Here is a 26,189-nt window from a genome sequence, read left to right on the forward strand (position 1 = left end):
CACTTTCATTGTCATTATCAGTGGTATTAACGCTTGGAATTTTAATGAATTATTACAAATATTGATTAATTTAGTGTAATTACATGTTTTATCCAAATAGTGCATCTTTCATGCGTAAAGAGAAGACTGCTGGCAAGCCAAAATAACTTGCTAGTTACATTGCCAACATGGTGACCTGATGATTTGTGGGGAAAGTATTTAGCTGTTGAATGTACATAGCTGGCCAGTTTATCACTAAAAACAATAGACCGGACATAAAAAAAACATCTTGAAATGTACTTTCTGAAACATTAACTAATAAACAACTTATGCTTAAAAGTGTTATTATTCATAATTTTACTCAGGGGCCCCCTTTGAAAACTGGGCAAAATACTAGCCGCAGGCCCGCTCCTTGGAGAAGGCTTGGACAATACACGTTATTCCACGTTGACAGGGCGCACTCCTGAAGGCAGTGTGAGTGGCGTGCCTTGCTGTTGCATCGATTGGCCACAGCATGGCAGTAATGTAGTTGGAGCTCTGTTTTATGCGTGTGCGCGTGTGTGTGTGTGCGTGTTTTTGTGTTAATGCGTGTGCGCAAGAGAAAAGAGAGAGCGAGGGTGAACGCGTGTGTCCAGCGTTGTCTCTCCCCTCAACCGAAGATGGCGGTGTCCGTGTTCCCCGGCGTGCGGCTCCTTTCTATCGGAGACGCCAACGGAGATATACAGCGACATTCGGAGCAACAGCCTCTCCGGTTGGAGGTGAAAACCACGCAGGATGCGGCCCTGGTTAACCTCACTAACGGTGAGTAGTTGGCGCACTGTTCTAGGTTTTTCTATCCGGCCTGCCTACAGCTCCCGAGTTGGGCTACGATCTCCACTCCGTCCCGCTGCTTCTCACTGAAGGCTATTTTCAAAAGCAGCCATCTCAAAGTGCTCAGTGTGCTAACTGGATCTAATAATCTGAGTTAGATTTACAAAAACGGGCCTACCTCCCTTTAGTAGCTGCTCTGATTTGATTTAAAGTTGGGGGCTGACCAGCTCGCCTAAAGCGTGCGGGGACACGCGAGTTCAGGGTCCGGAAATACCGTTAATCATTTCACCACGTTTTATTTGTGCGTTTCTGTTTTTGTATTGAATGAGAATCTACAGCCAAGAGCCGGGAGGTCGACCCTACACAACTTGAATAGGGTTAACTTGGTCTAGCTACTGGGTTAGCTTGCTTTGTTGGCTTTTAAGTTGAGCAGCTAACATAATGAAGCGTAAAGCCACTCAGCGTCGGCTGGTGAATGTACTGTTAAAGCCAATGGAAAATGTTGTTGGAATAGCTGATGGTTAAATTGTCTGTTTTACTTGGTGAGTTTACAGGAAAAGACGGGAACTGGATGCTAGCTAACTGATAACTAGCTGGCTTATAACGTTACCGTGCAACTCCAGTGTGAAAGTATAGAAGAATGGCTTGAGGTTTAACTTGCAACAATAACTAGCTAGCTACATCAATAACTTAAGTTTAAAATACGCCCACGTAATATGAGTCAGTTGATACACTCGATGATATTTCGGGCCTTCGATTTGTTGGTCACCAGTTAGCTCTTAAAGTAGTTAGCTAGCTTAACGGTAATGGCAGGAATACAAAACCAAGTAGCTTCTGCCTTGCGCATCTCTGGCACAACAGATGAACGCACAGATGGCTTGCTGACTATCTGTATTGCAACTATGATTAGCCAACTATAACTCGGTCTTTATGGTCTGGGAGTGATAACTACCACTAGTAGCTAGTTCTTTGTTATTTGGCTTGGTACGTTACATACAAATAACGTAAAAAGCTAGATAAACATGCTGGAGTTACGAGTTAACTGCACAAGTTTTGTTCTCCGTGATTTTGGCGAACAATAGTGTGTCCCCCGCCCCCTCTCTCCTGCGGTCGGCCTCCCGCTCACACTGGATACGGCTTTTGTTGGCCACGAATGGCGCATTGATATTTTATTGTAACTCATGTTAGCTCACTAGCCGAGGAAAAAAGGCCTTTTGCGTTTCTTTGAGCTTGCTAACTTGGACTGTGACGCTGTGTAGTTGCTAGGAAGGTTTTGCTCTCTTGCGAGTGGCTTTAGAGAAGTTTTCCTGTACTTTGTCAGCTCCGGCTGTTGGAACCAAAACCTGTAAAACGTTTTCAGGTTTAACATGTAATAAGCTCCCCCAACTTTTAACAGGGTATGCCAATGTGCAGCCCCTACAGCTCATGTTTTGTTCCACTGTGTTGTCTGAATGGTGTGTGTGTGTGTGTGCATGTGTGAGAGACAGTGATTTAAGTGTGCAGTGTCTAATGATGTCTGTCCAGTTCGGAGTCTCTGTAGTGGTGTGCTGAAGTACGTTGCACTGCTCCCCACAGCCGAAGAGACGTGTGTGTTTAAGTGCTCAGTGTCGAAGGAGACGGAGTGCAGCCGCGTGGGAAAACAGTCCTTCATCATCACCCTGGGCTGCAACAGCGTCCTGCTGCAGTTCTCCTCTCCTACAGGTACTTACGGCTCCATCTTGGCTCTGTTTCCGCCTGTCTGTCCTACTGTGCGGTTCAGTCCTAAAGGTACTTCATCCTTGCTCTGTTGTTCCACTGCATGTTTCTCCCTACTTGTTGTGCAGCAGTTTTCTGTTCTTAAGTTGGGTGTCCAGCTCACCCCTGGGTTCTTCTGCTTTTTTCTGTCAAATCAAATCAGTTTTATTTTTATAGCGCTTTTTACAGAGAACTGTCGCAAAGACTCTATACAGAGTGGCAGAGAAGGACAAAAACAGCAAGAACCATGCAAAAACTAGACCTGAAACCCCAAGTAGCACACACATAAGGTTACAAAACAGAAAACTCCCTGTGGGGATAAACCCTCAAGCGGAGGCTAGAAAAAAAAATCCCTGATGGGAAGAAATCTCGGGAGGAGCCCGGCTATAGAGGGGGAGCCCGTCCTCCTCTGGCTGGCCTGGTGTATAGTAGCAGTAGAATGGATGTAACCGAAATGCAACAAGGGATCAATCAAATAATTAACTAGTAGAAGTCCAAATTGTATAGTTCGGTACAGTGCAGTTTAGAGGGGCAGAGTGACGCATCTGGAGCTCCAGGCTGTGTTAAGGCATGGGCATGGAGCAGGGGAGGAACAGGGCTACAGCAGTCTGTGGCCAAGGAGTGAGGGACCGGGCTGGAGCCATCCCGTGAACTCAGGGAAAGGAAAGAGGCTGGAGCAGTCTGTGAACTCAGGGAAAGGAAACAGGCTGGAGCAGTCTGTGAACTCAGGGAAAGGAAACAGGCTGGAGCCATCCCGTGAACTCAGGGAAAGGAAACAGGCTGGAGCAGTCTGTGAACTCAGGGAAAGGAAACAGGCTGGAGCAGTCTGTGAACTCAGGGAAAGGAAACAGGCTGGAGCAGTCTGTGAACTCAGGGAAAGGAAACAGGCTGGAGCAGTCTGTGAACTCAGGGAAAGGAAATGGGCTGGAGCAGTCTGTGAACTCAGGGAAAGGAAACAGGCTGGAGCAGTCTGTGAACTCAGGGAAAGGAAACAGGCTGGAGCAGTCTGTGAACTCAGGGAAAGGAAACAGGCTGGAGAAGTCTGTGAACTCAGGGTGAGGGCCCCAGGGGAAAAGAAACGGAGAAGATCAGGTTGGCACTAGAAAGATTGTCAACACACTTGGTGAATGAAGTCTATGTCAGAAACCTAGAATAAACCGTTGGATAGAAGCACCATCCAGCTACTACAGAATCCACGACCACCAGTGTATAACCTATAATGACTTAAGGCAGCCACTACTAAGAGCCGTACTCTGACTGCTCAGACCGAACATTCATGGACTAGGCTAAACTACCATCCTTTGTGCCATTGCCCAGAGCAATGCCCTGGGTTAGGCTGATAAGCGAACATTTGGACCTGCTGGTTTGAGGGGCAGTACTACTAGTATGCCCAGCCCTCTGAGTAGTCCAGACATCCGCATTTAACTTGATAAACTTGGTGATTTAACGTGGCCATTTATCAGGATAGAGGACTATAGGAATGGTTAAATATAGGATTGACTAAAGAGGCAAGTTTTGGGCCTACTCTTAAAGGCAGAAAGAGCCCAAACATGCATAGGGAGGTTGTTCCATAAGACAGTACTTCTACTGCTGACCATCAACTTGTATTTCTCTCTCCCTCTAACTCCCTTTCTCTTCCTCTCCCTCTGACTCCCTCACTCACTCACTCTTGTGCACTGTTTTCTTATCCGGAGTCAGTCCTTAAGCTTTCCGAGGCGTGCCCAGCTCCTGTTGCTAAGCTAGCCCTTCTGAATCCCCTCCCAGTCTGCAGTAATGCTTTTCCCCCTCAGATTTCTCCTCCTTCTACAACATCCTGAAGAACTGCCGGGGACACAATGGCGAGCGATCGGCCTTCAGCGAGCGGACGGAGGAGTCCTCCGCTGTGCAGTACTTCCAGGTGACTGACGACCGCTGCGCAGCCGTGTGGCCCACAGACGTTTCAGATGCACCTTGTACTCGCATCATACATAAGCCTGTATACACACACAATACGCTCACTTCACACGCAGATCAGACAGTCTTCATACCCAAGCGCATACACACACATCGGACGCACACACACAAATGAAATACGCATACACTTCACACAAATTAGACAAGCGTTATGCAAGCACATGCACGCTCGTCAGAGGCATACACACACACACACACACATACACACAGATACCAGACATGTATTACAGCTGCACATGCAGATCTGTTGCAGCACACGGATCACAGGGCTGGATATACAGACTCGCCCTGGATGTGACTCCTCCTCCCCCCTGTAATCTCTGACCTCCTGCTGGCCCTTCTCTGCGCAGTTCTACGGCTACCTCTCCCAGCAGCAGAACATGATGCAGGACTACGTTCGGACCGGGACCTACCAGCGGGCCATCCTTCAGAACCACGTTGACTTCAAGGACAAGGTGCCGGTCCTCACAAGGCTTGTGGATTATAGGTTGTTTCTAATGGGCATCAGAAGGCATCTGCCCCTCTCTCACTCCCCTCTGTGCCTCTCAGGTGGTGCTGGACGTGGGCTGTGGGTCCGGGATCCTCTCCTTCTTCGCGGTTCAAGCTGGAGCTCGGAAGGTGTACGCTGTGGAGGCCAGTACCATGGCACAGCATGCAGAGGTAGTGCACACGAATCCATATACACACACAAGCACACACTTGTACGCGCGTACACACACACATGCACACACATGTACGTGCGCACACACACATGCACACACATGTACGCGCGCACACACACACATGTACGCACGCGCGCACACACACAGAACCATGCACGTATACACACACGCACATACAATGATACGCGTAAACACACACACAGTATTCTGTGTATAGTTGCAAGTATAATTGCGCTCGCACACACTTGTGTGTTTACATGCCCATAATCGCACACAAGTATAAACATGCACACACACTGTTGAATAGTTACCCCATGCCCAGGCATACACCTGCATGTGTATGTGCACACGCTTGCAGCCACGTCATCACCCAGGTACCAATCACTGATGTACAGAACCCCAAACCCACCGCACAGGTCACCTGACCTGCAGGTACGCGCACAGTAAATGTCCTCCCAGTCAGACGGGTAGGGACACAGTCTCCCTCTGAGCTCCCGTCCCTGTGCCCCCGCAGGTCCTGGTGAACAGTAACGGGCTCACGGACCGGGTGGTGGTGATCCCGGGGAAGGTGGAGGAGGTGACTCTGCCCGAGCAGGTGGACATCATCATCTCCGAGCCCATGGGCTACATGCTGTTTAACGAGCGCATGCTGGAGAGCTACCTGCACGCCAAGAAGTTCCTGAAGCCCAGCGGTAGGGAAGGAGCCCCCCCCACCCCTCGACGTGTCCTTGCGTCGTGCTGATGCTGATGGTTTAATAGCGTGACGATTGGGAAGCTGTGCTTGTGACGCAGAACAGTTCTTGTGCTGGTGTTGCTTAGAGAGGCAGCCTGGAACAGTTCTTGTGCTGGTGTTGCTTAGAGAGGCAGCCTGGAACAGTTCTTGTGCTGGTGTTGCTTAGAGAGGCAGCCTGAAACAGTTCTTGTGCTGGTGTTGCTTAGAGAGGCAGCCTGAAACAGTTCTTGTGCTGGTGTTGCTTAGAGAGGCAGCCTGGAACAGTTCTTGTGCTGGTGTTGCTTAGAGAGGCAGCCTGGAACAGTTCTTGTGCTGGTGTTGCTTAGAGAGGCAGCCTGAAACAGTTCTTGTGCTGGTGTTGCTTAGAGAGGCAGCCTGGAACAGTTCTTGTGCTGGTGTTGCTTAGAGAGGCAGCCTGGAACAGTTCTTGTGCTGGTGTTGCTTAGAGAGGCAGCCTGGAACAGTTCTTGTGCTGGTGTTGCTTAGAGAGGCAGCCTGGAACAGTTCTTGTGCTGGTGTTGCTTAGAGAGGCAGCCTGAAACAGTTCTTGTGCTGGTGTTGCTTAGAGAGGCAGCCTGGAACAGTTCTTGTGCTGGTGTTGCTTAGAGAGGCAGCCTGGAACAGTTCTTGTGCTGGTGTTGCTTAGAGAGGCAGCCTGAAACAGTTCTTGTGCTGGTGTTGCTTAGAGAGGCAGCCTGAAACAGTTCTTGTGCTGGTGTTGCTTCCAGAGGCAGTCTGGAACTCGATAGTGAGTGTTGCAACCAAGCACTGATGATTTTTACACGCTACGCGCTACCGCTTCGTGGCTGAGCAGTTGACATTTCCACTTCACAGTAACAGCACTTACAGATGACCGGGGCAGGTCTAGCAGGGCAGAAATTTGACTGACTGACTTGTTGGAAAGGTGGCATCCCATGAGAGTGCCTTGTCGAAAGTCACTGAGCTGTTCAGTATGACCCATTCTACTGCCAATATTTGATATTTGTTTATGGAGATTGCATGGCCGTACGTTTGATTTTGTACACCTTTTAGCAATGCGTGTGGCTGATGTAGCCAAACCCACAAATTAGAAGCGGTGTCAAAATACTTGTAGGCCTTGTGTGTGTGTGTGTGTGTGTGTGTGTGTGTGCGTGTACGTATGTATGTGTATATATATATATATATATACATGTGTAAGCAGTTCTGTATATGATCATGTTACATGGCCAAATTTAATTTTAATCAGCACTGTCTGGCCAGTGTGCTTTGCAGCTATGAAAAGTTTATACATGCAGCCTTAAAGGGGCTGCTGCTGGAATTATATTTTGGAAGTCACATGTTTGTGAAGCTGTGGGTCATATTTGTTTTCAAGACTTTTATTGGGTGGGGTGGCTGATATGTAAAGAGTTGTTATCAGAGTAAACGTTGTTTAGAAAAGCAAACTCATTTCGCACCCCACCTCACACCTCCTCTCCCTATATCCAGGTAACCTGTTCCCCACCATTGGGGATGTTCACCTGGCCCCCTTCACTGATGAGCAGCTCTACATGGAGCAGTTCACCAAGGCCAACTTCTGGTAAGGAGCATGTGCAGGACAGAAACAGGAAGTAGACACAGCAGTAAACACAGCAGCCCTCCAGGATGTGAGTTCGAGAGTCCTGTTCTAAGCCAATAGAATCCTCTTCATTGCTGTCCCTCCTCCTCCCCTGTTAGGTACCAGCCTTCCTTCCACGGCGTGGACCTCTCCGCTCTGCGAGGAGCCGCTGTGGACGAGTATTTCCGCCAGCCAATCGTGGTGAGGAGCCGCGGAGCTGCATGAGAGCGGGAGGGATGGAGGGAGCGTGTGTGTGCGTGTGCGTGTGCGTGTGCGTGTGCGTGCGTATGTGTGAGCGTGCCTTTTGGGTGATTTGCTGGGTGCACACATGGTGACAGTGTATACACACACCCACGTACACACACACACACACACACACTCACTCACACACATAGATACATTCAAACACACATACATATGGGTTTGTTTAAGGGTGTGCATGGATGTGTGTGTCTCCTGGCTGTGTGTGTGTGTGTGTGTGTGTGTGTGTGTGTGTGTGTCGGTGTGTGTAAAGCCCGTTCCTCAGCAGCTGTGGTGAGGGGTACGGTGGAATCCCACTGGGGCTGCTCTGCTCCCTGGCCAGGCTGCACATTAACCCTGCTTCTGAATCTCCTCCTTCTCTCGTCTCCCTCCACCCCCCCCTCCTCCCTTTCTGTCCCCCTCCTCCTGCTGTGGCCTCTTGCTCTGGGACAGGACACCTTTGATATCCGCATCCTGATGGCCAAGTCGGTCAAGTACACGGTCAACTTCCTGGAGGCCAAAGAGGAGTCCCTGTACAGGTGTGTGTGTGTGTGTGGCTGTCTCTGAGCTCCTGTGCTTTCCAGCAGGACTCTGTAGAATCTCCTTAGACCGCTCTGAGTCAATACGTCTAACGGAGGGGAAATTGATGGTCTTTTCATCACCATTTTTAAGAGCTCAAATGTAAATGCTTTAGATGCGAAAATAACAGACATTTAGAGCTTCTACGGAAAGCGTCATGAACTGATAGTTTTCACGCATCATTGTCATTCATCTCCTTTTGGGTTCAGTAGTGATAAACTGTCCATAAAGCCGTTCCTTAGCTTGCTCGAGAGTCAATACTATTTAGTCATTCAGTGTCTGCTTGTGTAGTTTGGATTGTGAAGGAATACACATGAATGAATTATGTGAAAGTATCGATGCATCAATATTTACACTCTTGTCGAGTGCTGAAAGACTTCTCTCCCTCCCACGCTCCCCCTCTGTTTCCTGCTCTTCATTTGTCCTCTCTTCTTCCCTTCCCTCTCAGGATAGAGATCCCGTTCAAGTTCCACATGGTGCAGTCCGGCCTGGTGCACGGCCTGGCCTTCTGGTTCGACGTCGCCTTCATCGGCTCAGCGTGAGTACGCGCTCGCACGCGGTCTGCCTCGGTCTGTCGCCGTGGGGACGCTCAGACCTGTCACTGCGGCCGCGCCGGCCATGTTTATGACGTCCCCCTCAAATCCAGCCCTGAAAGATCATTAGGGTCCTGAAAGGGATTTCATTTCCATTCCGTAGGGGATTTATGAGTTTGTCACACAGGGGAGGAACTCATATGAGTTTGGATGGTTATTTGTTGAATGTGTGTGTGCGTGCATTGAACTTGCCAACCTGGAGATAATGGACAATTAACAAACCTACAGGACTGTGGCCTTCTGGGTTAGCGCGAGGTCTATCAAACTTGCTGGAGCGTTGCACTCTGTGATTTACGGGGGTCTCTATTGAAACTGCTGGGCCATGGTCCGCTGAGCTCTGAGGTAAAGGAGCCCCAGTCATCAAACAGAATGGCTCTTCCTGTTTCATTGGGAGGGCTTTTTAAAGCAGTCCCTCAGTCCCGCCAGGGCCTGACTGCCTCCTGGAGGTCTGTGACCAGGCCGTATCTCAGAACGATGGTTCGGACAGACGAGGTTACTGTAGATGACAGAGCGGCCTGTGAGCTAGCGGCATGCTGGAGGCCCTAATGACTGTGTGGAAAACCGCGCCTTGCCCTCGCCTCGTACGTTAGAGAGTAAATAGACGGGCGGCGGTTGGAGCAGAGGGGCGGGGCCTAGGATCAGACTCGTCTGTCCGGTCTCTCGTCATTTCTGTGCATTCCGTACCACCCTCCTTCTCTGTTACTTCTCTGCCTTTTTAATAATGTAAGTACGCCTATGAAGTGTTCTTACAGGCACCAGGCAGGTGTGACCTCGACACTTGGAGGTCTTAATTGCTCATGTTTCTGACAGTCGGGCCAGAATGTGGTACAGAAGTGCGCAGGGGGCACCGCTGATCGAACCGTGTCACCTGGGTGTGTTTGTACGGGACACAGGCGCTGCGCGTTTCGTTAAATTTCAGCACATGAGTAGGTTCAGGCGGGAGTTCCCCTGTGGGTGTGTGTAACGCGCTCCCTGTGCTCTGCCGCCCCCTGCAGGACGACCGTGTGGCTGTCCACAGCGCCCACAGAGCCCCTGACCCACTGGTACCAGGTCCGCTGTTTGCTGCAGTCGCCCCTCTTCGCCAAGGCGGGGGACACGCTGACAGGAACAGCCCTGCTCATCGCCAACAAGAGGTCAGCCCGAGTTCCCTGCCATGTCTTTCAGCGTCGCCTCTGAATCCGTCGCGTGCGTGCGTGTGCATGTCTGCTGATGTCATCGGTCTCTTTCTGTCTCGCCCTTTCAGGCAGAGTTACGACATCAGTATTGTTGCTCAAGTTGACCAGACCGGATCCAAGTCCACCAATCTCTTGGATCTGAAGAACCCCTTTTTCAGGTGAGCTGGTACATCCCGTTCAGTCTGCGTGCATGGAGGTTTGGGCTGTTCCATTCAGGGAGAAGCGGGGGTGGTAGAGAGCTGCTGTGAGCGCTGTGTGTGTATGTGTGCGTGTGTGTGTTGCAGGTACACGGGGGCCACCCCAGCTCCTCCCCCCGGGTCACACTACACCTCCCCCTCTGAGAGCATGTGGAACACCGGGGGGTCTTACAACATGAATCAGCCTATGTCAGGTACACTGCATGGAGCGCGCACACAAACACGCACGCACACACGCACGCACACACACGCACACACACAGACACACTCGCATGCATACACACTGGCACAAACTCTCATATCTGCCTGTGTGTATACGCGCACACATGCACACGCTCATAAGTACACTTCAGATGCACAGTCACGCATAGGCTGAAACACATTGGCACAAAGTCTTGCATTCACATATGTATATATACACACACACACACACACACATGCGCATGCACACACACAATACACACTGGGTATGTGGTGAGACAGACATTATATTTCTCTCTCTCTCTCTCTCTTTGTGTCTCTCTCCCCCTCTCTCTCTCTGTCTCTCTCTCTCAGGGATGCCTGCGGCCTATGACCTCAGCACGGTCATCAGTGGCGGCTCTGGAGCTTCTCACAACAACCTCATCCCCCTGGGTGAGCTGAGCCTCGGGGACGGACAGGCAGGCAGACGCAGTGCAGAGATCAGCCCTCACAAGCTGGACTGCCTGAGTGGAATATTAGGGCAGCTAGGCACTTAGGGACACTGGGTGAAAGACAGGGTCACTTGTTGGTTTTTTAAGAAGTCCTTAGTAGTGCAAATGTAACGGAGTGCTTGTTTTTCAGTAGGCCTAAACATTACTCAGGGTAAAAAAGAGAAATAGCATTTTTTTCCACTTTCGGTGCAGATTAGTTTTTTCAGGCCATAACCACATTAAAAACAGCATTGTCTAGCAAAACAAGGCAGTGTGGGAGGGAAAAGATAACACATGATCTTGTGTGATCAATTGTGATCAATTAAAAGTATCCTTTCCTAGTGACAGTTTCTCAAAGAAATGCAGTTGTGTGTGCGTCTGTGTGGGAGAGATTGTGTGACTGATTCAGGCTCTCTTCCCCTTTCCAGTGAACACAGGGATTGTGAATCACACTCCCTCCAGAGTGGGCTCAATCATGAGCACAGGAATAGTCCAGGGTAAGCACCCCCATGTGGCCTTTGTAGGGAGTGCATACTTGGCAAATTGATGACAACCCTGTGTTACTATCTCTCTAGGAAGTGGGAAAGTTGGGGGGGGGGGGGGGTCATTTCAATTTTAATTCACTAGAAATTGTTTTAAGTTCAGTCTCTCCCTCCACAGGAGCCACTGCTGGCCAATCAGGACACGGCGGCAGCAGCAGCAGCACCTATTACCCTGCAAATAGCCAGTTCAGTATGGGGGGCCCTGCCTTCTCCATGGCTTCCCCAATGTCTGTGCCCAGCAACACCATGCACTACGGGAGCTAAGGCCTCTAGGCCATCCACAGCCAGAACGAGCAAACCAAAACCAGAACTGCCATTTTCCGTTTCTCTCCTGCACACCCCCCTCCCCTTGCTCTGACCTCACCTCCATGCACCCAAACCCATTTCATCTTTCCAGTCCTCGATACTTTGATGTGCCACTGATTTTGCTGCAGTCTGTGCACTTCCAGTCTGGCCGCTAGGTGGCAGCGCTGTTCAACAGATTATGTTGGAGGGCTGGCTCATTTACATTGTTTTTAAATGCTTTACGCACACACGCACACACACACACTAGATACACCAAAAGGACTTTGTCTTGCTCTAGATCCTGGGTAGAAGAAACCGCTGATTCCTCCTCCCCAACACCCCTGCAGTCACCCTCCCTCCTCTTCCTTGAACTCTGTCCTTCCCCCCTTGCGGGAGCGATATCATCCAAGCATATCTTTCTAACTGCACCTCTGGACTCACCATTTACACTGATCAGCGGGGGTTCTTCTGGGTTTTACTTGTTTCTATCGTGTTCTTTTTTTCTTTTTCATGCCAATCTTGGTTTTATAAGCACCGGCCATCCTGACAGAGATATTTCGACTTTCAAAGTTGCATCTCGCCGGCATGTGTGTCACTGCCATCTTACCAGAACTGTACAGGAGCTGCACCAGAGCTTGGTTGGTCCAAGCTCTGTCCAAGACCCCAACGCCACCCCCCCTGGCCTCCACCCCCACCTCCACCATAGGAACCGCCTGACCAATGGACTGGTCAGCCAATGACCTTTGACTGTGTCGACAGAAGGGCTCCTGAGCCAATCACTCTGAAGATGTGTAAGAATGGCTGTGAATGCTGCAGGAAGGGCGGAGCTTGGATAGGAAACTTTCGTCTGTGAGCAGGGGAGCCGTTTGCATCAGCAGTGTATTTGTTTACACCCCCACCGCGCCCCCACCCCACTCGCCCTGCGTCTCTAGGTGTTTGGGATTGTGAAACTGGTGTGTGTTGGCCCCGGATTGGAGAGGAGGGCCAGTGAACTCCCGTCACCCAAACCCCCTCACCTCCCCAGCCTTGCCCCACCCCCTTACATACATAGAGTCATGAGGCCTGCTCCTCATCTCCTCTCCAAACAGGCAATAGTGTTGCCCTAGCAACAGACAGACTGTGAAACGGACCTGTGCATCACTTCCAGTCTGACATGCGGACTCCAAAATGCATTTTATTCGATCAAGCAACTATCAAGATGGGGGGGGGGGGGGGGATGTTTCTGCTAGTTTGTAGAAGTAATAATTTGTCTTTCTTTTCCTTTCACAAAAAAAAGAAAAAAAAAATAGGAGCAAATTAAATGTGGGCGGAGATTCCCCCAAACCCAAAGCCTCGTGTTGACACTTGCACAAGTACCCCACTGCATTGTGGGTCCAAAAGCTTACATTGGTAATTTAAGTGTCAGATTGTAACCACCGCTGCTTTGGTTGTAATGCACACACACACACACACACACGTAATCCACCTTCTGGAAAGAGGCTGCCAAAGGTTATTGAAATATCCATCGCATGTCCCCCAGGAAACTTAGATTACAGCAGTAAGAGCAAATATTGAAATACTGGTTGCTCTTAGGCTTTCTTTAGTAGCATTAGAACAGGTGTGTGCAGAAGTGACTCAAGATGTTAACCTGCCTATTACCTGAATCCTGTTTCAAATGGGTACAGAAGTGTCAAGATCTCACAGATGTTAACTTGCCTGTTGCATGAATCTTAACGGTTAGAAATGTAGAGATCTCCCATTCTGCAGTGGGGTCATTTGAATCATGGAACAGGGCTATGAGAGTCTTGGGTTGGGCACTATAGTTAGATTCTATGTCTTTGAGAGAGTCATCCCCAGATTCTCAGGTGGGAGTATCTACGCCTATGAGGTTGCGCGATTCCATGGAGAGCTGAAGGCACAGATCTTCAAGTGGCCAAGCAATCGATTAGGTGACCTCCACCTGTCAATCTCTCTCTGACCCCAGACGCCTTCTGTTCCTGACCAGATGGGCCCAGCGTGGCACGGCATTTTTGTCCGTTGTGCCAGTATCAGACCACCCAGTAAGATGCCCCCAAGCACAATGTCGTCATTCAAATCATTTATTGTTCTCAGAAAAGATCAGACCAAACCTTTTTAAGTACTAGACACAAATGCAGTACAAACTGGAGTAGGAAACCGCAGTCAAGTTAGCAGGGAGATGAAGCGCTCAGAAACAATAGGCTGAGCACAGTGCTGCTTCTCACATGGATCAAAAGACATTTTTTTGTAATACTTTCATTCCCGGTCGTTTTCCGGAGCAAACTTTGCGTCCTCATCTCGGGCTGTCCGTAGGTGCTGTCGAAGCAGCCGCAGCCAGAGGTTACGAGACTTGGCGCCTTGCGCGGGTTCTTTTGTTTCACGCCCGATTGTATCTGTAGTCCTCCTAACTGAAAGAGGGCTGTGGGACCACTGGATGGAGTCCTCTTCACGGACACTCAACACAGCCATGCTCGACTCGCAAGGAATCAGGTCGGACAGACTCTGCCTAACTGAAGGGTTTGTTTATGGGGGGGGGGCGCAACATATACACACAAAATGAGGGAAAATAACTATATAAGGAGTAAATAAATAATTACAATTATTTTCACATTTAATAGGTCACACTTAACCGGCTTCGTGTAAACATTAGGCAAGAAAAGTTACTAAAATTAAAACCTCTCAAAATGTTCCCCAGGACTGATAGAGAATAGGCCTGAGGCGTGTCCTTCCTCCCTTAAGCTGTTGCTGCTTCAGTCCTGTATATACAAACATTCCGCAGTCAACGCTTTCCTTCAGTGTTAACCGGAATATAAATCTGATTTATTGCAATATACATGTGCAGAATTAGCAAAGTAATCATCATCTCTGATGTAAAGCCCCAAATCCCCATCACCGCCGCCCCCGCCACTCCTCCCCTGGATCCCTCCCTCCATCAGTGTCTCTTGGTCAGTGGGGCTTGGCAGCGCTGGTCTGGAGGGCCGTGTGGTTGGAAGAAGGAGGGGCTAGTGTTGGAGCAGGCGTTTGTACAGGCGTCTGGAAGAAGTACATCTGAGAAAGAGAGAAGAGAGGTTAATATAACAGGGCTGGGCAGCCTTGGTTTATATGTTCACTCAAAGTAGGCTCCATAGCCTCCACGTCTCAGAATGGTCTGGGCTATGTAATTTAGCTCACTTGAGTTGGGATTCCATCAGCATATGTCTAACTTTGACTAACAATTGAACAAGAATTTCTTTTTGTTACTTCAGAAAGACTTTGATCAGTTCAGAAAGAACTGATGCACTGATGGAACAAAGGTGCATCCACCGCTCACATTCACTTGCAAATCAGAAATTAAGGACAAATGTTGATTGAACTGAGGCTACAGAAGCCACCCAGACTTCCTCAGATTGCCACTGTGTGACCAGCCCCTCGGTGCACACTAGGCATCTGCAGGCTACCAGTCCCTGAGGAGTTCGTTTCTCATCTTCTTTAAGTGTTGGGTTCTCATGTTACAGCGTGCTGCGTGGAGTGCGTAACTGGCACCGGCTTGCAAGCAAGCGTGCTGGAGAGGCAGTCACAGTTCGGTCGCACTTATCCCCGCACGGCATAGCAGTGATGCATTTTTTTTCAGATGAGGAATTAAACTCCCCGCTGTGGACAGTAAGGAGCTCCTGTTATTTGTGGTAAGAATCAGAGACGTTCCACTTGGTTAGGGCCAAGCTTGCATCTCGAGCTATCCCATTTCTCCCTTTGGTTTGAGGCAGATAACTAAATCCCCTCCTTCTCCACTTCAGCTGCGTGGTGTTTGCCACCACCATTTCTGGCACGAAATGGCTTCTGTGCATGCAGGTGGGCACCATCAGCCTAAACATTGCAGTGATGTCAGCAGATTTATTTTAGCTATATCTTTTGGGCAGGGCCAGGGTATACCTCACCTTACATCCAATGGCAAGCAAGGCGTGCAACACGACAATGGTGATCACGGTGGCAAACTTGGTCAGGTTGGTGTCGTCGCGGACGGTTGGCCAGAACGTTAGGACCAGCAAGGAGCCAGAGATCACCATGGCGACCACAATCAAGAGCCACCGGAGCCACTCGAAGGGAATGATCCACAGCACCTGAGGAGGGGGGAAGAGGTGGGTCACCCGGGTCGGGGCCGTGATCAAAACCTCAGGCGATGGCAGTTGGCAGCGGGCCAGGACTCACCGAAGTGGGGATGTAGACGAAGAGGGAGTAGCCGTACACGCACACGGTCTCCAGGAAGGTGTAGCCGCCGGTCTGCCTCTCCGTTCCCTTCCGCCACATCAGAAATCCCCACAAGCACAGAGGCACGAGCCACGCGTACAGGAACACCACCACCGCTGCTATCGTTACTGAGAGAGGGAGGGAGGGAGGGACGTCAGACCAGGGTACAAAGAAGCAGTGGGCAAGCGGATAATCACTAATACGTTGCAAGGACAGAGAACAGACACTGATATGGATGTACTGTCTAGGAAACACGGAGTGACGCTGATACTGGGGTGGGAGGAGCAGACCGTCACGCTATGTAGAGACATAGCGGATGTGGTCGCCATTTCTGCACCCGGCTTCAGTTTGCTCATAAAACACATTCCCACAGCTCTCGTGTTCGCCAGCCCCAGGCAAAGTCCCTGTACTCCTGGGGTCAGAATAAGAGCCGTGCGGTTTTGTCGCCTGTTTTCCCGTCATCAAACGTTCTGGTGTCCTCATCCAAACGTCTCTCACCCTTGTGGAACTGAGGTCTGTAGTGGTACTGAGGGTCACCCATCTGACTCAGGAATGTGGAAAGGTTCCCGCTGATGGCCACTGAGAACACCAGGGTGGCACAGATCCAGAAGGGCCCTGGATTGGGTGGGGGGAGAGAGAGAAAACTCATCCATACAGGGGCCAGCACGTGGGGTGATTTTTTTATTTCTTTTATAGTTCCCCCCCTCGGATACATTAGTTAAGAAATTTTGTACGCAAAGCAAATGACTTGCTGATGTTAACTTCCTTACCATACAAGTCAGGGGTGTTGCGGATGTGGTGCTTGACAAAGTTTCGCCCTGGCAGGGGTATCACCGATCCTTTGATCCTGTCCAGCACCTGCGTCACATGGCACACAGTCAACCAATCAGAAACCCTGCATGGCCACGCATCTCCACAAGCGGTATTAGGCTTTATTATTCCCTGTAGGGAAATTTGCTTGTTGCCTTCGCATAACATATAGTACACACAAATGCATTTTACAGTAAAACATTTCACAATGGTTCCCATTTCCTGTGGTGAGATATTTATTTAAACAGTATTTTATGCTGTGTGCTGTAGCCTCATTGCCAGAGCTCTCAAAGAGATTTTTTGTTTCAATGGGACTAGCCTGCACACATAAATGATAAATAATGCAACTAAAATACTATAGTTTTAGGCAAAAAAAAAACTTCATTACAAGTTAACTGTGTTGGGAACAGGAGAGTTTGTTTTGTGAATGTATTTGTAATGCACGTGGTCTGGGCACAGTTTGAACAAGCACAACTTCTCATAACAGGGTTACAGAGAGGGTTAAATTCCTGAGCTATTGCTGTCATTTGTGAGCTACTCCTGGCCTCGGCTACACAAGGGTAGCTTTTATTCAGGGGTGTGTGTGTGTGTACGCGCACACATGCGTCTCATAGAGGCACACATTATACCTGCATTGTGTCCACATTGAAGAATGACTGGTAGTATTCAAAAGTCCAGAAGCCCCCAGTCTGCTTCTCTCCTCCCAACAGCTGTAAACCAATTCAAACAAGGGTTCATGTATCCGCACAACATAAAAACTGACTGTTGTGTTTATAGGGTTTATGTTTGTGAATAAGCACTATATCAATCTCAAAATATACAGCCCCTAGAACCACAAGGTTGCAACACAACCTGCTTTGGAGTTTTTTTTTTTAAGTACATTTTTTTGCTTTAGGCCACAAATCCCAGAATTCCCTTTCCCTGCCACTGTAACTTGTGTAAATATCTAAAATGTCATGGACTGCAACTGAAGATGAAATAGGGACGTTCACGCAAATTAGGGAAAGGATGACAGACCTCTGAATTTTCCTCCTGGCCCTCCTCGTCCTCTGACAGGTCCAGTTTTACCTCCCCCGTGGCAGGCGCTGTGCTGGGGTTGGACACACTGAGTGTTGTGGCTCCAGGGTCGGCAGACAGTAAGTCTGTAGCCTCCTCAAACTCTGCAGAGGAGACGAGGGAGTGCGGAGAGAACCGTACTAAGATACTGGGAAAGAGGAAGGAGTGGCAACCGATCTGACCTGATTACAGCACACGCAGTTAAGATAACAGTCGTGTCGACCACTTGTGTACACAAAGTGCCGAACTTTAAAAGCGTTTATTCGGCCAGCTTGTGGGCGTGTCACTTGCATGCGAAATATATGTGAGCTACGTTAGTTACCTACCTTGAAACTTCAGATCGTCTGGAGTCGCCATGGTCACACCAAACGTTTTCCTTACGCGTTCACTGGCATTGTATTGCGAAAAGACACGTGGTAAATGACAATGACATTTGATAATGAAATAGAAAGTTAATATGAAAAACCATATAAACGTGATAATATGATGGTAATTAAAGACGAATTGAGGCCATAAAATAGTTGAGGAAGAGGAAGGAATTGAGGCCATAAAATAGTTGCAAACAGTTACATTTAAAATGAGCTACACGTCATTCTAGAGAGCTACTTAATCGCTCAACAGAAGTTCACTACAGCCGCGTATGTGCTTTCCTAGTACATTTACATCAGGTACATTTACACATATTATTGTCTCACCTTGTCTCTGCGTGGTTGCTGATACAGCGCAGACTAGCATGTGTAATTGATCCACTCGCTAACGTTACTGCGGGACTAACCCTCCTGTATCCGTAATGAGGTAGTCGGCAGTAGGCTGCCCAGGTAGAGAGCGAGAAAACTGGCGAACTAGCTAGCTACACCAATATCTCTACCTTCGTCGCTAGCTACGATCTCAAAAATATCTAAGATTCCCAGACTTGTATAGCCTTTTTAACTAAGTACCCTGGATTGGCTAATTTCTTTTGACAGGATAGCGATGACCGCTAAATTCAACATATCTGTCTTGCTCCACGTCATCTATACCTTAACAGCTGCTCTGTCAGCTTGAGGAGGAATCTCTCCCACTTGTCATGTGACCGTACCACAGCCGGGATACTGCTAAAAGTCTGGATTCCTGATAGCTGTTCTTAGTGCGACGTTATATGGTTCCTCCAAGTTATATATTTTTATCCCAAGGTACTGTCTCGCTATATTGTGATATATTTGAAATCAATGTCATTTTGTCAAAGTGAAATAACTATTTAATGGCGAATGTCACGTCTAAAGGGAACATATGGGTGGGTTTTGTTTCCTTGTCAGAACAATAACATTAAAATATTAACGTTAGCCTAGCCATTTTCCCAATGGTTATTTTTTCTTCCGGTTCTTATGTTAATTTCACTGTCAATTTCCTGTTTTACAGAACGTTTCAAAGCAAATATGGCCGCTTCGTTAGTGCTGAAAAGATGGTGCAGCAATGCGGTTCAAAGCAAGGGCAGCCGGTTGGAGAGGTTGCGAAACAGTCGCGTGGGTGAGATGAAGTTATTGGCTAATTAGCTAGACATGTCCATGTTTTTATTCCTGCTTGTAGTAGCGTTTGTTGGCTAACTCGCTTTGCCCGACCTCACTTCAGGTCTGGCCAGGTTGCTGGACCTACTGTCAGTCACATTGCTTGAAATCGCGTGTTGAGATAGAAAGGTTGGCTAGCTGGCTATTTTATTTATAATTAACGTTAGTTACGATAGTATAAGCGACGGAACCGAATGCGAAATGTATGTGTGTAATTTTAAATGGATAGTTTCAGCTGTTGAAAGCTAACTAAATCGCTGCTGTTGCACACAATGTAAATGGTAAATGTTTTGCTTGGAAGTTTTGCTTGGCACAATGTTTTGCTTGGAAGTTTCTACTGGTACATTTTAGCTAAAAAAAAAAAAACACCTGCTAATGAACTGTTCAGGACGTTGAGAATGTTACTTAGCATTGCGTGTCATTAGTTGCGTGTCAGTTTCTGGTCGGGAATGGAATTGTTTAGCTGGTTACAGACAGAAAGTCTTACGCACAATTTATCCACACTCCTTGGCTAGTATTGACTCAACATGTGAAAACATACCCAAGTTTTATGTTCTGTCTTTATTTCTATACCAATTAATACTGAGAGCAGTGTTTCAAGTAATTTGTGCACTTAATTTGTCATCTAACTTGGGTAGTGCCTGAGTCTGATCAGCTGAGCAAACAGCCAAAACTGCTGTTATGAAAACACGGGGTTTGTATAAGCTGTGTGTTAAGTAATTTTCTCAGACGTCTCTTGTAACCGGTGTGTTCTCCCTGGTAGCGGGTTGGTGCCGCGGCTTGCTCAGCGACTACAGGGAGGCGTGCCGCGAAGTCGTGGTGGGCTCGTGGGAGCGGCCTTTTAAAGCCTCCGTCTACCTCTCCCTCCTGGGCGGGGCGTGGGCCTGCTACCTCACCAACCCGGACGACGCCTCCTTCGAGACCTCCCTCCTGGAGTCGGCCAATCAGCTGGGGCTGCTGTCGCCGTGGATACGCAGCGGGACGTCGGACGGGCACGTGCAGGGCCTGGTGCGGCTGCGGAACGAGGGCCGGCTGCGCTACGCCAGCCTGGGCGTGGCCTCGCTGGCCTACCGGGCGGACTGCGACCCCGAGGCGAGCCTGTACGAGGCGCGCTGCTCCTTCCTGTCCGTGCCCTGGGCCGAGCTGCGGGAGCGCGTGCTGGACGTGGGCTTCGCCGGCCGCTGGTGGCTGCTGGACGCCAAGATGAGGGACTACGACGTCAACGAGGACGAGTTCCGCCACCTGCCCCCGGCCATGGCGGCCACGGCGCCGCCGTCCACCGCCGGGACGGAGCGGAACGAGAAGCTGCACGCCGAGTCCTGGAAGCCGCCGGTCATGAGCGCGGAGGACGCCGCGGAGGACGCCGCGCGGGCGGGGGGACAGCAGGAGCAGGCCGCCACGGGGAGCGAGACCGCGGGACAGGAGGCACAGACAGAGCCGCAGACACCGCTGTGATGGTGGAATGGCCGTGGACACGCAAACGCACAAGATCACGCACACACACACACGTGATCACACACACACACACACACACACACACACATTCACTAAATCCTGGGATCAGTCTGCATTCGTCCTTGACTTTGACTTTGACAAATAAAGCGCATGCTTATTTTGTTCAGTATGGAAATAAAATGGAGTGAAAAAACACACATTTGTTTCGTAAGTGTAATTTAATTATAAATGTTGATTGCACCCAGGCCTCAAACTGAATCTGGAGACAGTTCACAGAGAATTCACTTGTGTGGGAGAGATGACGCCTCTCACATCTCTTCATCAAAGCTCTGCTAATGACACTTCCATACTGACGGACTTTGAACAGTTTCAGTAGAGATGGACTCCGGGAGTCTGCCATCAGCCGAATTTGGCCTCTGAGACTGCCTTTGTTCTGTGGCTGAAACGTTTTCATTTAGCTGAACCAAATTTGAAACCGATGACGTATGTACCATGCAAACCACCTAATGAAGTACATGACAGTCAAAACGGATAGAAACACGTTTAATTTATGGTCTTTGCAGGATTTCTGATGGTGCAGATGGTTTTAAAGAGGTCTGTCAGTGTGACCCATCTAAGAAAGGTCAAAAAGTTACCCTTTGTAACATTTGTGAAAATAAAATGGATTGTGTTTTTGAATTATAAAATGGTTTTTGTGACATCGTCTTCTTTGTTCCAGAAATTTGTTCACAGAATTGCCTCTATGTCTGAAGGTAACCTGGTACAAGCACATTAGCCAGTAGGAAAGCAATTTGATAAATTAGGATGTGCATAGACTACATTGATTGCTATTTACTTGTTACTTTGCAGCTAACTCAATACTAATGGAAGAATTTGCAATAAATGCATGTCAAGGGTGCTTTAATTATGGGACCCTAAAACTTTGATTTTAAGCTTCTGCCCAATTGTGGTTTGTGCCAGACCCAGTCAGTCTGAGGGTCTGTGCTTGTCATTCATGTCCAGTGAAAGGCAATTTGGGTGTATGGGTATTTCCCTGTCTGAATTTGCTGCCAGAAGACAGCATGCCTTGCTGATTATGTTCTCTTTGTCTCCCCCTGCCGGACAGATGTGGAAGTGCTGAGGAGTACATGAGCGCTAATGGTACTGAGATGGTGGTCAGCATTTTTGCCTGCCTCCCTCCCTGTTGCATGCATGGCCCTGTGTACCCCCATGTCTCTGTGGCAGAGTCAGTGTTGTCAGCAAAAATCCTGCCCCCACCCGCCAGGACAAGCCGTTCCTCAGCCTGTCTGTCATTTTGCCTCCCTGGGCCAGGCAGTCAGAAACAGAACATCCACTCAATCCTGTCGTGGACAGGAGTCTCAGACACACCGCAGTCACATGTGAAGCGCTTGCACGTCGTAGCCCTGGTGGGGTTACAGCCATTCCCAGGCAAGAGAAATCCACTGGCCGTCCACCTTCTCTCAGACTACGCCTCTCCCTCCTGTAAACGCACCCTCTTTGAATGGCCTCTCATGTCACTGTGCCCTTTAATTCATTTTCTAGAAGAGGAAAGGGGGGGGGGTGGCGGCTTCAGATGAATCTCCGCCTCTGTCCCTCAGTTATTGATTCAGTGAGCATTAAGGTCTCTCTGGCTCTGGATCCTGATCGGTATCTCACCCCCCCTCCCTCCTCACACAACTGAAAGAATATCCGCTCTGCTACCTGAAGCGGCGCATTGCACTGGTGGTGTGAATGGGCGGCATGGAGGTATGGTAGCCACTGCATCGCCTATCGGCCTCTGGCTACCGGCAGTGTCGCATAACGGTTAGGGCACTGGGCTGGGTGACGTCAAGGTCGTAGTGAGATCAATTCCTGTGTCCGTCACTGCAAGTGTACCGTTGAGCCAGTTACTTAACCTCAATTGCTTTAGTAAATATCCAGCTGTATAAATAGATTGTATGCAAATGTCTACTAAATGTGGCATTGTTTTTCTTTTCTTTTTTCGATGCATATCGGTCCATGTTTCCTGAATTTCCAACGGCAGAGGAATAGGTTTCGGAAGCAGGTGTCCTGTGCAGAGCGGGAGGGTCCCCTGTGCCTTTGATTGCTTTATAAAGAGGCCTCGTCTCCGAACCAGCACTGTGAAGACAGAACCGTCTGCATCCAGGAAGGCTCCAGCTCTCTTCTGATTCTGGAGTCTCGGGTTCAGATCTTAAGACCTTCTCAAGCTGTCAGGCAGAAAAAGCCTTTATCGCTGCGGCTGGGATCACGACCCAGGCTGAGACAAAGTGCCATTCAGACCCCTGCTGACCTTTAACCCTGCCTCTATTGGTCCGTCAGCGAGACAGTCCATCAACGGATTGGCCCACAAGTCCCCCAGAAACCCGCCCCTTGGTCCGGTAAGCCGATCCACGCAGTGATTTTGAGAAAGAAGCATGAACTGTCCACGACAGGGTCAAAGTTCAAACCAATGATGTAGCAGAGATGTATTTGCAAGCTTGTCTTCAGGAATATCATGTGTCAAATATGTCAATTGACGATGTGGTCCGGCTGCCTTGCCAAAGACATTTAAAGATGTTTCACCCCCCCTCACGTGATTAAGATTTAATTTTTCATCTGAGAAAATCATGTTACGTGAAATGGGTTGGGCATGTCAGTGTAAAGTAACCGCATCTCTGAGTACTTTCTGCCAGTCGGCCGGGGAACGGAGCGAGCAAGTGACTTTAGCAGGAGTGTCTGCTGTGTTTCATAATGCTCTAACGGTCTCGCTCTCATGGAGCTCCATAGGGATTCCTTCTGAGTGCTGAAATGGGAGAGGCTTCAACCCCCCCCCCCCCCAACTCCACAGCCCTCCTCCAACAACCTCCCACCCTACCTCACTCCACACACCCAGACTGTATGTCCCGCACTCAGAGTGTTTCAGGGAGTTCGTGATTCCTGAGAGACGCCCGAGCCTTTTTTTTCTCCGTTATTTTCTGTCGGCTGGACGGAGGGTGGATGGAGGGTGGATGTTTTTCCAGGGGCTGCTCTGTCTCTCATCCTGAACGGTTTGCGCAGCTGCAGCGGCGCTGTTCATTCCGCCCTCTCACACTGTTCCCAGAGTGCGTTTCCTCTATCCCGACTCTCACAGCTCCAGCCTACAGGGCAGTGTTTCAGCTGTTAACGTCTTATTTTCTGTTGCCCGCGTTTTGCAAACGCCCTTGCGCAGGGTGACTGACTGGCGATACCCTGCTGGTAATATTTCATCTTTCAGTGCAGCCGAGTTATCTCTGAAACGGTTATGACAGGGCGTGCTGCTCAGAAATGGAAACAGCCACGCCCTGGTCACCATCTCAGAAGCAGCATCTGTCCGCTGACCGCCTCACCCTGCGGAAATTTATCAGCCCTATCAGAGAGGGACTCAGCGCTGGGTAAATCTATGGGCTATTGACTGGGTCTGGGGGGTCAGGGAGGTTACTCCGAGGTGCCCAACCCCAGCAGGGGGAAGGGGGTGGGGCCAACACTGGTGAAAGATGATAGAGGGGGTGGGGTTTGCGCTGAATGGAGAATGGAGGTGGGGTGTCAGAACTTTGGAGGAGAATATGCAGGGGCAGCGCTAAGGAAGGAGGGGGTGGGACCAGCGCTGAGGAAAGATGAGGAGGGAGGGGTGTGGGGCCAGCACTGAGGAAGGTGAGGAGGGGGTGTGGCCAGCACTAAGGAAGGTGAGGAGGGGGTGGAGCCAGCACTGAGCAAGGCATGGAGTGGGTGTGGCCAGCACTGAGGAAAGCAATGAGGGGGTGTGGCCAGATGTGCTCTGGTGACCCCTGAGATCGCAGTCAAACTGAACAATCAATGCTTAGCTGAGAGAGCGAGAGCGTGAGAGAGGAGGGGGAGAGATTATAGAAAGAGGAAGCGAGAATAAAATGATAACAACAATTGAAAACCAAACTGCAATCCCACAGCAAAGCCAGCTGTTCTGCTTTTGGAGTTATAATACAGGGGCATGAAGCATAACCATAACTTAAGTAAAAGCAAAAAAAAACAAAGCGTCTTATTCCATTGCATGTCAGCTCTAAGAAATGCCCCATTGAATATTTCGGTTCAACGAGTATAATCCAAGGTCCTCAAAATTATGCCTTACTCAGTTTCCCAGCAAATCCAAAGCCCCATCTCAGATTGTATGTTGTGCCACAGCAGGTAAATATATGAACTGAAAAATGCAGTGAATACCGGTTCCAAACCCACATCGAGAGACGTGCCTTTCGGCCACCCCACTGAGCCCAAAGCATAGTCACAATCAGAAAACAGAGGCTGAGGCTAAACGCTGCGTACAGCGCAGTTTTCACACTATAATATACACCAACATGATGATAATGATTCAGTACACATGCTGTAGTTCTCATTTCGCTGACTGTACTCAAAATCCAAAGTTGCAAAGCTAATATCGTTCAGTGCAACTTTGCAGTCCAGGCCAGAGTTATTTATGTATTGCCAAAGGTCCAATACGGACCGGAACACCACCACTGCGAAGTGTTCAGAAAGGAAGCGCCAGCGCACCAGTTTTGCAGATTTGGTTCCTTTTTTCTCTGTTTTGATTCTAAAAACATTATGGCTCAGAAGTATTTCTGCCACAAAGGAATGCAACATCTGCAAATACAGCTCTCGTCTCCGTGGTCAGATCACAGCTGTGGGTGATTGGTCATGTTACACAGAAGGCTGTCCGGGGGAGGGAGGGAGGAGGAGGGGGGGGGGGGGGGGGGGGTTGTATAACAGAGACCAAGGCTGCGGCCATGAAGGGGTTAAATGTCTGGCACACAAGGTGTGAGGGAAGCATGCATGTGTGTGTGTGTGTGTGGGGGGGGGGGGGGGGGGGGGGGTAGAGAGGGGGAGGGAGGGGGCAAGTGTATAAATAAATGTCTGTCTGGAGTGTGAAAAATTCTGAAGGTGGGAGAAAGAAGTACAGCCAGACAGAGTATATGCACGTGATCGAGAGGGAGGGGGAGAGAGAGAGAGAGAGAGCGGGGTGGGGGAGTGAGGAGGGGGAGGGGGAGGGGGTAGAGGTGGAAGGAACGGAGCGTTCACAATTTTCATTCAAACTGACATGGACTGCATGTCCTGGTTTGCACTCTCCTCCTTCCCTCTCTCTCCCCCTCTCCCTCCCTCCCTCCCCCCTCTCTCTCTCTCTCTCTCTCTCACACACACACACACACCAAACAGTCTGCAGTTAAGTTTACAGCAGCGCGGAGGAAGGCGTCGGAGACAACGGAGTGAGAGAAAAAGAAAAGAGAAGAGGGGGGAAACTGAAGAGGGAGGAAAAGGAGAGAGGAAAGGAAGAATGGAGAGGTGGGAGTTTGCAGGAGAGGGTGAGGGGTCTGGCGGTGGGAGACGGGGCAGAGTTGGAAGGGCAGCAGGAAAGACA

General features: G+C 49.5%; 3 protein-coding genes across 6 annotated transcripts; 2 read left to right on the forward strand and 1 right to left on the reverse strand.

Moving 5' to 3' along the window:
- Window positions 1-520: 520 nt before the first annotated feature.
- carm1 (coactivator-associated arginine methyltransferase 1) lies at window positions 521-13,055 on the forward strand. Its single transcript, XM_035398118.1, has 16 exons — window positions 521-780; window positions 2,365-2,490; window positions 4,314-4,420; window positions 4,827-4,931; window positions 5,026-5,136; window positions 5,653-5,830; window positions 7,336-7,426; window positions 7,564-7,645; window positions 8,138-8,223; window positions 8,712-8,801; window positions 9,852-9,989; window positions 10,100-10,189; window positions 10,316-10,422; window positions 10,784-10,861; window positions 11,328-11,396; window positions 11,560-13,055. Exons 1-16 carry the CDS (start codon window positions 564-566, stop codon window positions 11,703-11,705), a joined length of 1,821 nt encoding a protein of 606 aa, XP_035254009.1. The 5' UTR covers window positions 521-563; the 3' UTR covers window positions 11,706-13,055.
- A 733-nt stretch (window positions 13,056-13,788) lies between these two features.
- yipf2 (Yip1 domain family, member 2) lies at window positions 13,789-18,643 on the reverse strand. Its single transcript, XM_035398119.1, has 9 exons — window positions 18,509-18,643; window positions 18,140-18,201; window positions 17,775-17,917; window positions 17,387-17,467; window positions 16,718-16,805; window positions 16,446-16,562; window positions 15,909-16,075; window positions 15,638-15,820; window positions 13,789-14,771 (listed from the first exon to the last, which is right to left on the reverse strand). The coding sequence occupies exons 2-9, from the start codon at window positions 18,168-18,170 to the stop codon at window positions 14,670-14,672; spliced, it is 912 nt and encodes a 303-aa protein (XP_035254010.1). The 5' UTR covers window positions 18,171-18,201; window positions 18,509-18,643; the 3' UTR covers window positions 13,789-14,669.
- A 204-nt stretch (window positions 18,644-18,847) lies between these two features.
- timm29 (translocase of inner mitochondrial membrane 29) lies at window positions 18,848-21,510 on the forward strand. 4 transcript variants are annotated; one of them, XM_035398122.1, is made up of 4 exons: window positions 18,848-18,985; window positions 19,212-19,319; window positions 20,121-20,852; window positions 20,885-21,510. In XM_035398122.1, the coding sequence occupies exons 1-3, from the start codon at window positions 18,952-18,954 to the stop codon at window positions 20,810-20,812; spliced, it is 834 nt and encodes a 277-aa protein (XP_035254013.1). In that variant the 5' UTR covers window positions 18,848-18,951; the 3' UTR covers window positions 20,813-20,852; window positions 20,885-21,510. The 4 variants fall into 4 exon arrangements, with proteins under 4 accessions (XP_035254013.1, XP_035254014.1, XP_035254011.1 ...); XM_035398123.1 differs by having other exon boundaries at window positions 20,889-21,510; XM_035398120.1 differs by having other exon boundaries at window positions 20,121-21,510.
- The last annotated feature ends 4,679 nt before the right edge of the window (window positions 21,511-26,189 follow it).

The sequence above is a fragment of the Anguilla anguilla genome, chromosome 17, assembly GCF_013347855.1.
Source record: "Anguilla anguilla isolate fAngAng1 chromosome 17, fAngAng1.pri, whole genome shotgun sequence".
NCBI lineage: Eukaryota > Metazoa > Chordata > Actinopteri > Anguilliformes > Anguillidae > Anguilla > Anguilla anguilla.